Source organism: Saimiri boliviensis, chromosome 5, assembly GCF_048565385.1.
Source record: "Saimiri boliviensis isolate mSaiBol1 chromosome 5, mSaiBol1.pri, whole genome shotgun sequence".
NCBI classification, from domain to species: domain Eukaryota; kingdom Metazoa; phylum Chordata; class Mammalia; order Primates; family Cebidae; genus Saimiri; species Saimiri boliviensis.
Genome location: NC_133453.1, coordinates 49,202,764 through 49,217,516, shown reverse-complemented (window position 1 = coordinate 49,217,516; position 14,753 = coordinate 49,202,764). Strand labels below are relative to the sequence as shown.

General features: G+C 37.7%; 1 protein-coding gene across 10 annotated transcripts in view; it reads left to right on the top strand.

Annotated features, from left to right (window-relative positions):
• The window catches only part of MYO1B (myosin IB), a 188,189-nt gene that overhangs the window by 135,006 nt on the left and 38,430 nt on the right, over positions 1 to 14,753 (top strand). For all 10 annotated transcript variants that reach the window (XM_074399339.1, XM_074399345.1, XM_074399342.1 and 7 more), the window contains exons 14-16: positions 9,285 to 9,389; positions 11,465 to 11,527; positions 14,067 to 14,267. In XM_074399339.1, the coding sequence (XP_074255440.1) occupies positions 9,285 to 9,389; positions 11,465 to 11,527; positions 14,067 to 14,267 (369 nt within the window). The remainder of the gene's footprint in view (positions 1 to 9,284; positions 9,390 to 11,464; positions 11,528 to 14,066; positions 14,268 to 14,753) is intronic.

The following is a 14,753-nucleotide window of genomic DNA, read 5'->3' as shown; positions in this document are numbered from 1 at the left end:
GGATTAGGTGATTTGTTGAGTCTCATTACTGTGATCTTGTGATAATGAATTCTGCTGCAGAGGTTGAAATAATTTCTGCTGAAGCTCATAGTGAATTTTTAAAAATGATTCTGTGTTTGTTACAGATTAAATATTTAAACCATTTGTGCTTGGTTAAGCGAGACATATACTAAAATTAGAATGATATAGAGAAAATGAGCATGGCCTCTGAAAAGAAGTGATGTAGAAAATAAAATAAACATTATGTACTTAGGTTAGAATTTCCTCGTTGCCCCCTTGCTAAGTTTGGCATTTAGAAGGAGTTTTAAGGATCTATTAAAACATTTATTCTCACTTTTAGGAGTGATACTTTAGTTTGGTTCAGGGAAATAAGAAGTAGATCAGGCTCCCCTCTTCTTAATTCTCCCCCACAAGTAATGATTTGTGAATTTCAAATTTCTTTAAGGATACAGGCTCTGCCCAGAATGACTTCCCAAAGAATTTACATGTTCTAAAAATTTAGGGTCACAGAACCACAGAAAAAAACATCAGCGCGTTCCTTCCACCTAAACCAGACCTTGCTAGCAAATTCCTTTTTCTTAGTATGTTCTCCCTCAATCATGTTCTTATTTAATAGCTAATGGTAAGTACTAACTGAGGACTGACCATATGTTACATTGTGGGAAGTGGTGTGTGTATGGTCTGATTTACTTTTCAAAACAGCTTCATGATGTAGCTGTTATTATTATGAATCCCATTTTACAGATGAGAAAGGAAAACTCCCCAGGTCAAGTAACTCCCCAGATTATGCAGCTACTTAGTAGCAGACCCTGGACCTAAACTCCAGGTCCTTTTAATATTTCCATTTAATGCTTTTCTTTCCTACTAAGATTGAGACCAGGGGCGCTTCCTCACCTTTCTTCCCAAAGTAACAGGTTCCCCAGTATCTGGAAGTAAGAAAAAAATAAATGTGGTAAGTCTCTGACTCCTCTATTTCTCCACCCTTGTCATTCCAAGCTCCCTTCCCTTGGTTGAAAGGGAAGAATTTGAGGTTTCTGAGTTAGGAGAAACGCTTAAGTACACTCAGAAATCACTGCCAAAATTAATTTATTTTTAGCAAGACCTCAGGAGACTGTCACTAAATGGGCAGAATGCCAAAGTCATTCTTTACACTTGTCAGGGAAAAAGGCTTATTACCTAGCACATTGCTGTGCTGGTCTGGGTTTCAATGATTTCGTGAGCAGGGGAGATAGTAAGCACAGATTTCACTAGAAAGTTAGAATCAGAAGATACATTCAATGACATTTCTAAAATCAAAGAAACGAATTTTGTTTTAATTTTGCTAGAAAAAGATTATTGATCTTAAGTCAATGGGCAAGGGCCTCATACCATGTCACAACACATGGAAACTTTAAAAAATAGGATAATGAGGTTGTAATGGGACATACAGTTAACTTTGTCTTCCAGTAGGTCCTAAGATCTAATTAGCCGTGGAGAAAGAGACACTTGTAACACTCAAAGGCAACTGACTTATAAACAATTTGACTCATTTCTCAAATATTCATTGAGTTACCAGATACCAGTAGTAAAACGTAACTAAGAATTTCTTGTCTGCATGGAGCTTAGAATCTTGGCCCTCAGATTGAGAGCCTGTTGCTACCAGAGGATACATCCTATCAGGTAGGAAAGTCTAATCAGGAAACTCTATTACATTTTAAAAGTTTGTTTGCCACAGACCTAATCAGAACAGAAGTCAGATGTTTCTGTATAAACATCCTTTAACTTGCTGCTGGGTGAAACGCCCTATGCCTTTCAACAATCCAAGAATATTTTTCAATTCTGGTTAATTCAAGTTTCTTTCCGTGCCTGTTTTGCTGAATGTGCCTTCCTTCTGCAAGTTACACCATCATTTTTCTCAACAGTTTCAACTAGACTTCAGTTTATGAAAATGCTTGTGTTATATTTCTAAATATTCTTCCTTTCTTCAGAGGAATAGTCTATTTTCGTGGTTCTCAAACTTAGCTGTGCATTGGCGTCACCTGGGGAGCTTTTGCAAATTGCGAAGTTGAGGCTGTACACAGAACAGTTATATCAGAATCTCTGCAGATGGGGACACAGCAGCAATGTTTTTAAAATTCTAAGGTGATTCCAGTGTGCACTCAAGGTTGAGACCAATTACTAATTACTCTATTAGACAGTAATCTCTGGAGTAAACTGCAAATTCCAAACATGTAGTGTTCATGCTGTTTAGCCACTGTATGTAACACCCTTATAAAACACTGGGCCTCACTTGCTGTTCATCCGGGCGCGGTGGCTCACACCCATAATCTCAGCACTTTGGGAGGCCAAGGCAGGTAAATCACGAAGTCAGGAGATCAAGACCATCCTGGCCAACTGGTGAAACCCTGTCTCTACTAAAAAAAACAAAAATTTGCTGGGTATGGTGACTTTCGCCTGTAGTCCCAGCTACTCCGGAGGCTGAGGCGGGAAATCACTTGAACCCAGGAGGCAGTTTTTACTCCGTTTAAACAGAACTATCAACCAAGGCCAAATCCAGCCAGTTACATGTCTATAGTAAATCTTATAATAGCCATCAAATTATCGAAAGTTAATTTTCCTTCTCCATGCGGTAAACACTTACTCTTTTTTTCTCTCCAGTTCCTTGAGAGAATCAAGATTTGTTTTTTTTTTTTTTTTTAATTTAATTGTTCTCTCCATTTTCCTTTCTAAGCCCTCTCAGATTAATCTTGGATTTTGATTATTTAATAGCCTATTTTTTTAATAAACAAATTTATGGGGAGATTAGATTAGAGATTTGGTTGGGGGCTTTTACCTGCTTTTTGATACAGAGTCACAGAAGTTTTTTTCTTTTAATAAATTATTCACAGACATTCTCAGATGCCAACCTATATTTTCCCAGATTCTCAGCAATGTTAGAGCACATGGAGACATCAGGAAGCTGAGAGTATCAGGAAACCAAGAAAAGTAAGGACTCCAGGTTCACGTACCAGGGGTCAGAGTATGGAAGTGTTCAGATCCACATCAAGGCAAAAATGAAAATTTCTGTGATATTTTCCACCTAAGTGAAAAGAAACTGCTGGAGTATAAATAACAATTATTTTTTTTCTTTGCTGTGTTGTTCTTCAGTTGACCATTGGAATTCAGAGCTCTGCCTTTTAGGATACCCTGGGCATCTCTTTAAAAACTGGACAGTAAAGGGCAAGACTTTTTTTTTTTTTTTTTTTTTAATGCATCTAATTGTTCCATGGCCCCACAGTTCGCATGAAAATGCCTTTTTTAGCTGAGCTGGTGGAAACCTTTCATTCCCTGTGGTCTGTCTCTAAACGGAAGAGGGAAACTGATGCATTAAACCATGGGTTGATGACACATGGATTTGACTGCAAAACATTCCAGCACTAGCTGGAAGTGCTGCCTGGCTGGCCACTTGTGATCTGATGTCAGCTTGGAAAACAGAGCAGTGGAACAATGAGACCAAAAATAAGGTGAAGCGAGTTAAATTTCATAGAGGAAAAAAAAATCTTGCTATACATCCTGGTAGAACGGAAGTCCAACTTCCCAAAGGAAGGAAATTATAATTAAAATACTCCAATTCCACACATTTTTTGTTTGGACATTCTTATAACTGAAAGGATGATCTGTGATTTCTGAGAAATATTTATAGCATATCCATTAAAGAACTGCTATTCTTTTTTAAAAGAATATATTAGGTTAAAAAGTAAGTTGAGCAGTCTACATTGATTTCAGCTCTTTTCGTATATACTAATCTGACAGTTTTTAAAACCGGCAGATAGTTCACAGGAAAATCTGATTGGTCATTACTGTTCTGTAGACCAAAGCAGGCAGTAGTAGCTGATTCTTTCACTTTTCATACACTGGAGCTAACTTCACACAGGCAAAGTGGTAGTTACTTTCAATGATGGACTCCTTATTTATCTTGCCCTCATAAACCTCACTGAAAGTGGCGCATGTATGGCAAGAGTATGATAGGCTAGATGCAATAATCATATCAAATAAAAAAATCTAATACTTGGACAAGAGTCATTGTAGCCTCATGGGTTCACCTCAAGATGATAGGACTTGTGCTCTGAATTGTTTTTAACAGAAATGTTGGCTATAGTCAGCACCTTCTATGCTAGTTTCTTGCCTTCATTTTGTCCTTTTTAGGCTAGAAAGCTTATCATTGAAGAGGAAGAAAACAGTTTAAAGTAGATTTAAAAACAAAAATGGTGACAGTTGCTATAGTTTGTAAAATAAAGGTAAAGAGCACCCACACTAGGACTGCATGAACAGCCAGCAATCCCTGAACCCCTGAAGTGGGCACCCCTCCCCATCTGTCAGTCTCATGAATCAAAGTCTTATAGCATATTTTTAATGGATATATGTAAAAAGTTCTCAGAAATCACAGGCCATCTTTTCAGTTATAAGAATGTCCAAACTTAAATGTGTGGAATTGGAGTATTTGGATTATAATTTTCTTCCTTTGGGAGGTTAAACTTCTTTTCTACGTAATATGTGGGTATTTCTTCCAAGTATAAAGAGTTTTTAGATGAAAGCCTATTTAAAAATATTTAAGACAAGCACTATAGCATTGTTTTCCTTAAAATTTGCTGTATTTGAGTATATACCTGGAAAAAAAAATGTTAAGGGAAATTTTCTAAACCTTTAGCCAATCATTCAATTTTGTAAAGATCTAAGAAGGAGAGTATTTAATATTAAATGGTTTTCTCATATATTTTGATGATTTTTTTTTAAGCTTACTTTAAAAAAAAAAAAAAGGCAATTTTTGTTTTGGAGCCTATTTCTTGACGCTGTGATATTTTAAAAGGGACAGTGGTTAAGTGCATTGTATTTTTCTATAGGAACAGCATTATAATAATCCGTCAAAGGCTTTAACACCACATAAATCTTTGCAAGGACCAACAGCATATTTTACAGCAATAATATAGCCCAACTTCCCTAAAATAATGATATACACAAAAAATCTATAGCTTTTATATAAATGTATTGACTCATTTATTATGCAGGAGACTTCACTGTGTGTAAAAATACAGAAACCCCCAAGCCAGCATGTTATATTAAAAACTTGACCTCAAACAAAAGTGCTAAACTATAAGAAACACTAATATGTAATTAACAGTATTTTTTGCTCAGATAAATCATGGTCTTTGTGTTTGGACTGTTCACTGTTTCTAACACATAATATTCACCTGCACTCTCCTTCCCATCTCTCCATCCCAAATGCAGGGGGACAGAGCTGCCTTTTCCACTTACTGTCTTCCTTTCAATATTTATTCTTTTTGAAGAGCATACCAGTTTTTCAAATATCTGTTTTCCTTAAAGAGTATAAAGTATCATCAGCCTTCTTTGTTGCTAAGGAGAATATATAAAGGGATCAGTATTTTTGATACATCTTAAATAATTTCTGTTGGAGTTTATGATTGATACTTGTGAGTATAAGCTAGTTACAACCAACTGGGGGTATGATTTTCTGGGTTTTTTGTTTGTTTGTTTGTTTTGTTTTTGATGTTGAAAGGTTGGTCCCAAAGTCTAGAATGCTTTAAAAAAGGCCCTAGCATTTAAAATTTGGTTATATATTTCTAAGCATAGTAAGTGCTCACTGTCCCAACCTATAGTTGGTAACTACAGCGTGAAATAGGGAGAACACAGACACCTTGCTATTCTGCCTGTGTTCGCCAGCGGCCTCAGCTTCGTTCAGGGAAGTTGTGTAATGGAAAGCCCAGAAGGTACTTGTTTGAAGGTGTTTCTGAGTTTTAGCTTTATTCCGTAGTCTTCAGGCATAAATGTGGGTAAGACAGTAAAGAAAAATTGCATGGTTGGAGCATGGGTGGAAAACTGGAGAGAGGAGATGAGTCATTCCTGGGGCAAGTTCCTGCCCACTTCCTCCTCTGGAGAATTTGATTCATGAGCCTGACACATGGGAGAGGGCCCGGCTCGGGGATGGCTGGCTGCTCACACAGTTCTTGACGAACCAAAAAAGTGTCCAAATATAAAGTTACTTTGGGGCCTTCATATTCATCTAGTGGTTTCTAGTCTCAGTGTAGCTGTTTTATGAAGGAGAGGGGGCCCAAGTTGAAAACCAGGTATAAATTTAATATTTATATTAATGGAAAAATGTGTTAGACCTATACAGGTTGGAGTTCTGTGAACTGCTACAAGGCTATTCCTTAATTTTCTGCAGATTATTGTTTATCCTTTAAATTTTGCAAGTTTTTAATCATACGGGAAGTCCCATTTTCCTCCACATTTGAACAATGCCAACAACTTCAGCTTAGATCACAAGAGAAGTGTGTGTCTTTAGTCTTTACTTTCAGCAGTAATGATCGTCTAGGTGACCCATGACATGTTTTGGACTTTGGAGGTGTGTTTGCAATAGATAATAGATGCTGATTTTTGTGGGGAAGTCAGTTAATTCCTACATCAGTGATTGTGCTGTTCTTTTTTTTGGCGGGGGGTGGATCAGGGGTTATTTTTTTTAGCAGTAGAGTAATGTTGGAGAGTCAAGTTTTTGTTGTTAGGGCATCTCCAGGAGAATACTCTCTCCTCGTTGGTTTTTAAAAAGGAGCCTCAGCACAGTACTCCACAGGGATGTGTCACTGGTGTGGGAAAGGGAAGTTACTTATAGATCTTGCTGGATCTCTTCACTTTTTGGTGATCCACCAACCACGGCTGCCTCTGACGCTTTGGGTGGGTGTGGACCTTGGGTACATGTCATGCAGGTTCACTGTTTCCTGGTAATTTAGAATTAGAAGCATTAGGTTCTGAAGCCTTAAAGCTTCAAACAAGCTATGAGATTTATCATTATTTCAGTCAAACCATTTTTATCCCGAAGAACTCTCCCCTAGCAAAACCACAGTTGAGACACCACACCACAGGGAGGTATTGTGGTCCTGCCTTTTGAATTGATAGGACATAAGTCTTGATTGCAAGTTTTACACCAATCAAAAACACAGCCTGAATGGTAAAAGCCGTCATTTGTAACTATGAGTAACTATCAGTAGGTGCTTACTTTTAGAATTTTATTGCTAATTAAGAACTGACTGCATTTTGTATAATCTATCCCTTTTTGCACCAGAATGCAGTAAGTATGACCTGTTTGCAGTGCTGGTCTGTTGCATGCTCCTGTGTTACTAGCTTCTCTAATTGTGTGAGTTTTGCAGTAAGTGGTTGTTGATTAACCATGTGGATACAAAATACGGAATCCATACAGGAATTTTTAAAGGTTAAGGGGCAATTTAATTTAGTTGTAACTTAATCCTTCAATTGTTTTGTACTTGTGAAGCTTTGCCTCTGGTTTCTAATCCGCTTGTGTGTATTTCGTAGTCCTGTTTTAGAAGTGTACTTTGAACTGTTCATAGCTACACAGTGTGTATGAGGACACTAAAAAAAGGTTTCCCTTTCCTTCTAAGTATTTGCCAGGTGATGATTTAGCATAACTGGGTTGCGGTAGCTCCATGGGCACAGACTTGCCAAATAACAGATAAGCTCTATGAGACTGTTGTCTTAAAAAAAAAAAAAAAATCAAAGATCTGCTATTATAAGTTATTAATATTTTACTTTTACTTATAGGTTTATTTATAGTGGCATCATATAGGGACATACCTTTAGCAAAGCAATTGAGACTTTCTGATATATGGAATGCCTTTATGCTAGGTATAATAATAAGGCATCTATACTAGACCAGCTTCAGTTTCTGATTGAAATTGTTAGCTATGTGAATTAGAGCACAGGATTTTAAAAAAACTTGTGTGAAAAGGAGGACTGAGGAGTGCCCTTTGTATCTGACTACATTTGTCAAAAGTGTTGAAAATAAATGTTTGCCCTTTAGTAAGACCCTTCAAGACTTAAAACAAACAAACTTTTATCTTTGATTGTTTGGCATTAACAAGATAAGTCATGGATAGTATATTCACATGCGTTATTTATGAGTTTGAGTTTAAAATTTCCTCTCATCACTTCATCGCTGGTGATTAGAAATTCCTAGCTGACTTCCAGGAAAGAATGTAGTTAGTTAGATGCTGCAGTATAAGTATCACTGCGAAGTTTTCCGAGGTAGGACCAAAGTTGATTTTAAAAGATCAACTTTCCGAAGACTCTGTGAGTTTTTCCCTTCCATCAGGTGCGGAGGGATTTGAAGGCCCGTGGTTCTGCCCGTTCACAAGGAGCACTGAGCTTTGGTGGCACCATTACATGTGGGCTCTCCTTGCTCATTAGACCAGGACTGGCCACCACTGTGGGAGAAGAGTCCAGTTTATCAGTGGTGGACTCACACTATCCTTGCTTCCACTGCTCTATCTCTGGGCAATAAAGGAAAATAGAGGTAAAAAGTTTTAGCGTCACATCTACTTCTTCTAGAAGGTGTGGTTCTTGATAAAATGTACTCATTTGGTGCCCTCAGGATGTACAACAGTACATTAAGCCCTACAGATTGTTCGAAATGTTAGACATGAAGCTTCTTTCAATGAATCCCTAAGAGATGAAGGAGAAGCTACTGAGGTTTATTGATGAACAAAGGTGTGGGCCTTCTATAGAGAGAGAAATTGTTTCTTGTCAGGGAGACGTTGTAATTCCTTTGAGGCTCCATTTGGTAGGAACTTCATTTGTTCATTCACTCATCCAATACATATTGAGAACTTGCTAGGTGTGAGGTGCTGTGTAAGAGATAGGAATACAGTGAACAAGAGAGCATGGTCAGCCCTCGCTCATAAGAATGTACAGTCTAGTGAGGCAGATGCATATGAAACCAATCAGTACATGTGTATACTTACATATACACACATGTTCATATAACATGATTTATTAAAAAGGCTAGCATGTAAGAGTCAGAGTGAGGGATCCGTCCCTGGATGGGGAGAATAAGAGGTCAGCTCGGGAGGACTTCCTTGAGCTGTAAAGTGTCACCTGAGAATGGAAGATTCAGAACTTGGTGACAGAGATTGTGGCACTCACTGTGTCTTTGCTGATCCTTCAGCAGAGGAAGTGAGATTGTTTCTAGCTTTTCTGTTTTGGGTGCTTCTCTGTCAACTAAAAATCTTCATCCTTCAAATATTGCATCATTCGTGTATACTTCATTCGTTCACTTACTCATGACCCACTCCTCGAGTGCCTGCAATGGGCAAGCGTCTGTCCTAGGAGCCGTGTGCTGGGTCGCAGTTAAATCTGAGAGATCATGTGTGGCATTTCTCATGGGTTGAGATGTCTGAGTGTCATTTTTTGGGAGAGCTAGTGGCATGGTTTATAAGGCTTTTTTCATTTTCTCCACACAGGACAACAGTTTTGAGCAGTTCATTATTAATTATTGTAATGAAAAACTGCAACAGATCTTCATTGAGCTTACTCTTAAAGAAGAGCAGGAGGAGTATATACGGGAGGTAATGTTGAAATGCTTTTTTAAAGTGTTGGTCCTTTTTTACTCATAATATAAATTAGATTTAGAAGATAGTCCAAACAAGAAACCATACTCAAAAGGCTACATATTGTATGATTCCATCTGTCATTCTAGAAGAGGCAAAGCCATAGAGACAGATTGCCTATAAAAAGCTATAGAGTCAGGGGTTGCCAGGAGATAGGAGTCATGGGAGGGTTGTGGCTGCAGAGACAGCATGAGGGAATTTTGGGGATTGATTATGGTGGTGGTTACTTGACGTTACACATTTGCCAAAACTTAGAGAACTGTATACCAAAAAAAGTCAGTATCACTCTAAGTAGATTTGAAAATATTTTGAGACTTGTTCAATATCAAAAAGCATTGAGTCTCCAAATTTATAATAAAAATAGGTAACAGTTACTGAGTTCTTACTACATGCAGGTATTATATTAAGTACTATGTATGGATTATCTCATTTAATGTAATCTTAAAATAACCAGAAGTAGTGTTTGCAGAGTCTTTTCATTATTAATTTTAAAACAGGCGTCCCCAAACTTTTTACACAGGGGGCCAGTTCACTGTCCCTCAGACCGTTGGAGGGCCGCCACATACTGTGCTCCTCTCACTGACCACCAATGAAAGAGGTGCCGCTTCCTGAAGTGCGGTGGGGGGCTGGATAAATGGCCTCAGGGGGCTGCAGTTTGGGGACGCCTGTTTTAAAATATATATTTGCTTTTTACCCTTTTTTAAAATAGCCAGTTTTTTTTCCAAGTATAAAATTAGTTATTAAAAAAAGGGGGGGGGGGTGGAGGGGGAAGGGAATTATTTTATTTTATTTTATTTATTTATTTTTTGGAGGCAGGGTTTCACTATGTTGGCCAGGCTGGTCTCGAACTCCTGACATCATGATCTACCCGCCTCAGCCTCCCAAGGTGCTGGGATTACAGGCATGAGCCACCACACCCAGCCTATTTTATTATGCTTATATTTTTGTTTCCTTTTTTATTTATTTGCCTTAACATTTTAGTAATGATATTAACTGTTTTCCTTCATTTTCTTAGTATCATTTTTAAGTCATTAAGGACACTGAATTCTCTTTTATCTTTCTTTCTATATAGATTTTTCTAATGTGATCGTTATCCCCAGTGACTTAGTAAAACAACCCATTTACTCGAAAGCTAAATCATAAATATTTCATCTTTATTTTAGAGTACTCATTAAGCTTCAGAAATGTTTTACATTTGTCTGACACCTTTTGGTTACATAAATATTCTAAAAGCACGATTCATTCTTTTCCTGTCTTCTCATCATGAAGAGAATGCCCAAACTTTGATGTGAAACTTAAAACAGTTTATACAGCTTGTTTAAAACACATCTAAGAATATATAGGAAGATTCCTAGCTTGCTGTATGAATTAAATTTTTTTCCCTTAGAAGAAAAGTAAATGTTTACATTTATGGACAAAATGTAAGTAGACACAGAAAGATTACATTTGGCTTTATGGATTTGGCTTTGTAGCCCGTGTTAGGACCAGTGGATAGGTTTTCATGTCTTTCCTTATGTTGAAAATGCTTTGTCGTAGCACTGGCATTTTTTTAGCACTTCAAATAGTTAACTTCCCTACTACATAAAATTGACTCTAAAATTAATTTTTTCCTTGTGATTACAGATTAAGAACAGAAGAATCTAGGCCTTAAATTCTTGGGATCAAGTTCTAACTTATTTCCTTATAAACATTGTAAACATATACAAAGTAATATTGACCCAAGGGCCTGTTGAGTAAATATTTGGCCCAGGGCCAGTGAAGTGCATGGGAAATTGCTGCAGATGGGAGAGTGGAATGGAGGGCTCTCTCAGAACAGGCCAGGGGTGTTCGCTTCAATCAGATTATGTCAGTGGTAGGCAGCTGCATTGAGAACATTTTGGGAACTGCCTGTGACACTTGCAGTTCCGGTTCTTATATAAAAAAAAAATAGATTTGGAGAGGAAGGGAAATATGATAAGATGGGAAAAGTCTGTTTTATGGGTGGTAGTGGCTTCATCTCATGTAATTGGATTTTGTTCTGTTTGGTCTTTTAGGATATAGAATGGACTCACATTGACTACTTCAATAATGCTATCATTTGTGACCTAATAGAAAATGTGAGTACTTTGTTTTCTAAAGAATGTTTTAGCGCCATAATAAAGCCTTATAAATGTTCTCAGTGCCTTCAATGTTAAGTATTAGTATTTTCACTGTTTTTTATCTTTTTTTTTTTTTTCAAGGAATTGCAGAGTTCTAGAGGTTTTATTGTAGCCCTAAGAGATCATGTATAGTTCTTGAACACATACATCGATAACTGGCTGTTTTGATACTTAGCCAGGATCCCCTGTGGCCATGCTCATCCTGTGGCCGTATCACAACACCCTTTTATGGCCTTCAGACACCAGGCCTTAAAGGTACCAGCCTTTCTTGTGTGGTTGGAGCCTGGGTCTGTTCCATGGCTCCTGGGCGTATGAGTACTGATCACAGTAGGCTCTGAGCAGCCATCCAGTTTTTTGCTAAATCAAAATATCATCTCATTCCCCAAACCTTAATGACCTCTTAACATACTATTCACCAAGTATCATATTAAGTTTAAGAGACATAAAGGGACAGCTTCTGGAGCTGAATTAAGTGGGACCCCAGAAGTGGCTCGAGCACAGCTGTGGCCTTGATTCGGATCATATATGCAGAGGGCATTGCATGTGTGACTGCCAGTGGCCAGGGACCTTACATTTTTTCAGATGACCCAAGTATGTGTGCATCTGAAAAGGCTTAAAGTATGAAAAATTATTGGATAATTTTGAGTAAGCTTTCTGAGTCCAAGATTTTTGATTTTAGATCTTATTCTGTAGTTTATTATAAATGAACTAAATGTGGGAAGACTGACTTTGTGTGTGTGGAAAACAGGAAACTCATTTGTTTTATGCTTATGATTACTAATACCTGACTTTGAATAAGTAATTTGAAATAGTATATAAGCTTTATTGCCGTGCCGTCTTTTTAGCAAGACCTGTTTCGTGATAGGTGAGTGCTGTGTTTCAGGAATTCCATCACATGCTGTGTATGAATATTAAGTCATTTTCTACTCGTCTTTTACAAAGCCTTTTGGGAAATACGTAATGAACCAAATTTTTTTCCCTCCGTATTCAAGATATTCCTAAAAGTTGTTTCTCTGATTAAATTGGACATTAAAAATAATATTCTAAGGCATCATTGTTCAATAAGAAGTAAACTGTGTTTAAAAAATCTGAACAGTGTTGAATGGGAACACTAATATTCCGTACAAGCAACTCAAAACTCTGATTTGGGCCCTGAAAAGTGAATTTCCTTAAAATATTCCTGATACATTTTGTGAAGGAGGTAATTTGCTATGGGAATCTTAATTTTCAGAATTTCTGGTTAGTATGTTTCCCTTGATAAATACAACCTTGCACTTAATTATTCTTCTTTAAGAAGGGAAGGGGGAAAAAAAGAACAGTGGTAATACGCTTAATTTAACCAGATTATCTCAGCCAGAAATCCCCTTGCTATATGATTGAAGAAGCTCATGTTCACATAGGAACCCGGGTATATAAAGGAAATGCTTCCTTCCAGCATCATTAAACAATAATGTTTGTTCTGGGGATGTTATGAGCACACTTGATTCCTGAGAGTCCACACTTCCCCTGGGTTTTGTGTACAATGAATAAATGCTGGTCAGAGGGTGTTGTGGCCTTGTGAGCAGAAGGGAAGAGGAACAGAGGATTTTGCCTGGGTGGAAGTAGGTGGGGTTGATGCTCAGTGGAGTGGATTGTTTTTGGAATTAAGACTTATGACCCGTAGGGTGAGTCCAAGGAGTAGCAGTCTTTATTTAGCAAAGTAGAAGCTTCCTGGCTTCTGATTCCGTTTTAGGGCTGACTACTCTTGGAATAAAAATGACCACAGGGTCTAGTTATGCAACAAATTTTCACTTAGGTTTAACATCCGTTTAGAAATTCCACGTGAATTTCTAAAATCTAAGTCTATGTGAAACAGATATTCCTTTTTGTGGTTGTTCTCTTTTTCTCTCAGAAGGAAAGAGTGATAGAAACAGATATTCTTGAAATCAGCTCGATTGCAGTGATTGTTAAAAGCAGCATCTCAAATCACAGCAGTTTGTTCTAGAAAATAAACTTTATTTTGAACACATGAACAATTTGGAAACAGAGAAAACGAGTTTCAAATAATGGCCTTAGAAGAATGTGCTTTGTGATTTGAGACATGTTATAGAGGCCGTCTTGTCACATTCATTTCTGCTTTCAGATTTGTTTTTGAATCTTTGAGGTCCAACTTGTCTTTTTCTAAGGGTATACATTTCAGTTATCATCAGGGTAAGGTGTCTGAGGCAACTCCTAGGTCCTGTTCTGTGTGGGGAGAGAGAAGCCGAGAAGACACACTCTCCCAACCACACCACCATACACACACCTGGGATCCTTTGGGAAGGGGCTGATTCCTGTGGCTTTTGTCATTTGTTTTGTTATAAACAAACAAATACTTTTTGTTTTAAACTGCTTTGTGTTATAACTGAGCAGACTTCTCTTGTGACTAAGTTCATTGTGTTCGATGGTGTAATTAGGAGTAATTATTAAAACAATACAGTGAGGAAGGAAGGAAACTTTTTTATTTCCTTTCTCCCAGAACACAAATGGAATTCTGGCCATGCTGGATGAAGAGTGCCTGAGGCCTGGCACGGTCACGGACGAGACCTTCTTGGAGAAGCTGAACCAAGTATGTGCCACCCACCAGCACTTTGAGAGCAGGATGAGCAAGTGCTCTCGGTTCCTCAACGACACGTCTCTGCCTCACAGCTGCTTCAGGATCCAGCATTATGCTGGAAAGGTATGGAGGAGCTGCGAGCACCCACTCAGGCCTGCGAGTTATCCCTGCAAGGAGGCTGTGCTTCAGAGAGGGGCGTCCTAAACCCCATTAACTCGTGAGGGCAAATTGAGCTGCCAAAGTGGTAGAATCAATCGGTGTTCAATAGAAATAGAATCTGGGCCATGTTGAATGAAATCTTATTAATATAGAAAACCCAAAGCAAAGCTAGTGGACTTAATGAAGAGTTTAAATATATTTTTTAATCGTTTTTATTATTTTCTAACTCTAAGCTGTCCTATTAAAAATATCTATCAACACTATTAAAGGAGATTTTGCCAATATGAATTAGGAGTCAGTAAAGACCTCAGGCTTTAAAAAGACAAGCCGTTCAGCAAAAATAATAAATTCTCTGAGATTTCGAAATGACATCAGGGAAAATATTTACCTTTTTTAAAAAAGCCCTTATATATTTGGTTAATATTTGGGGGAACTAATTTTATGTCATCT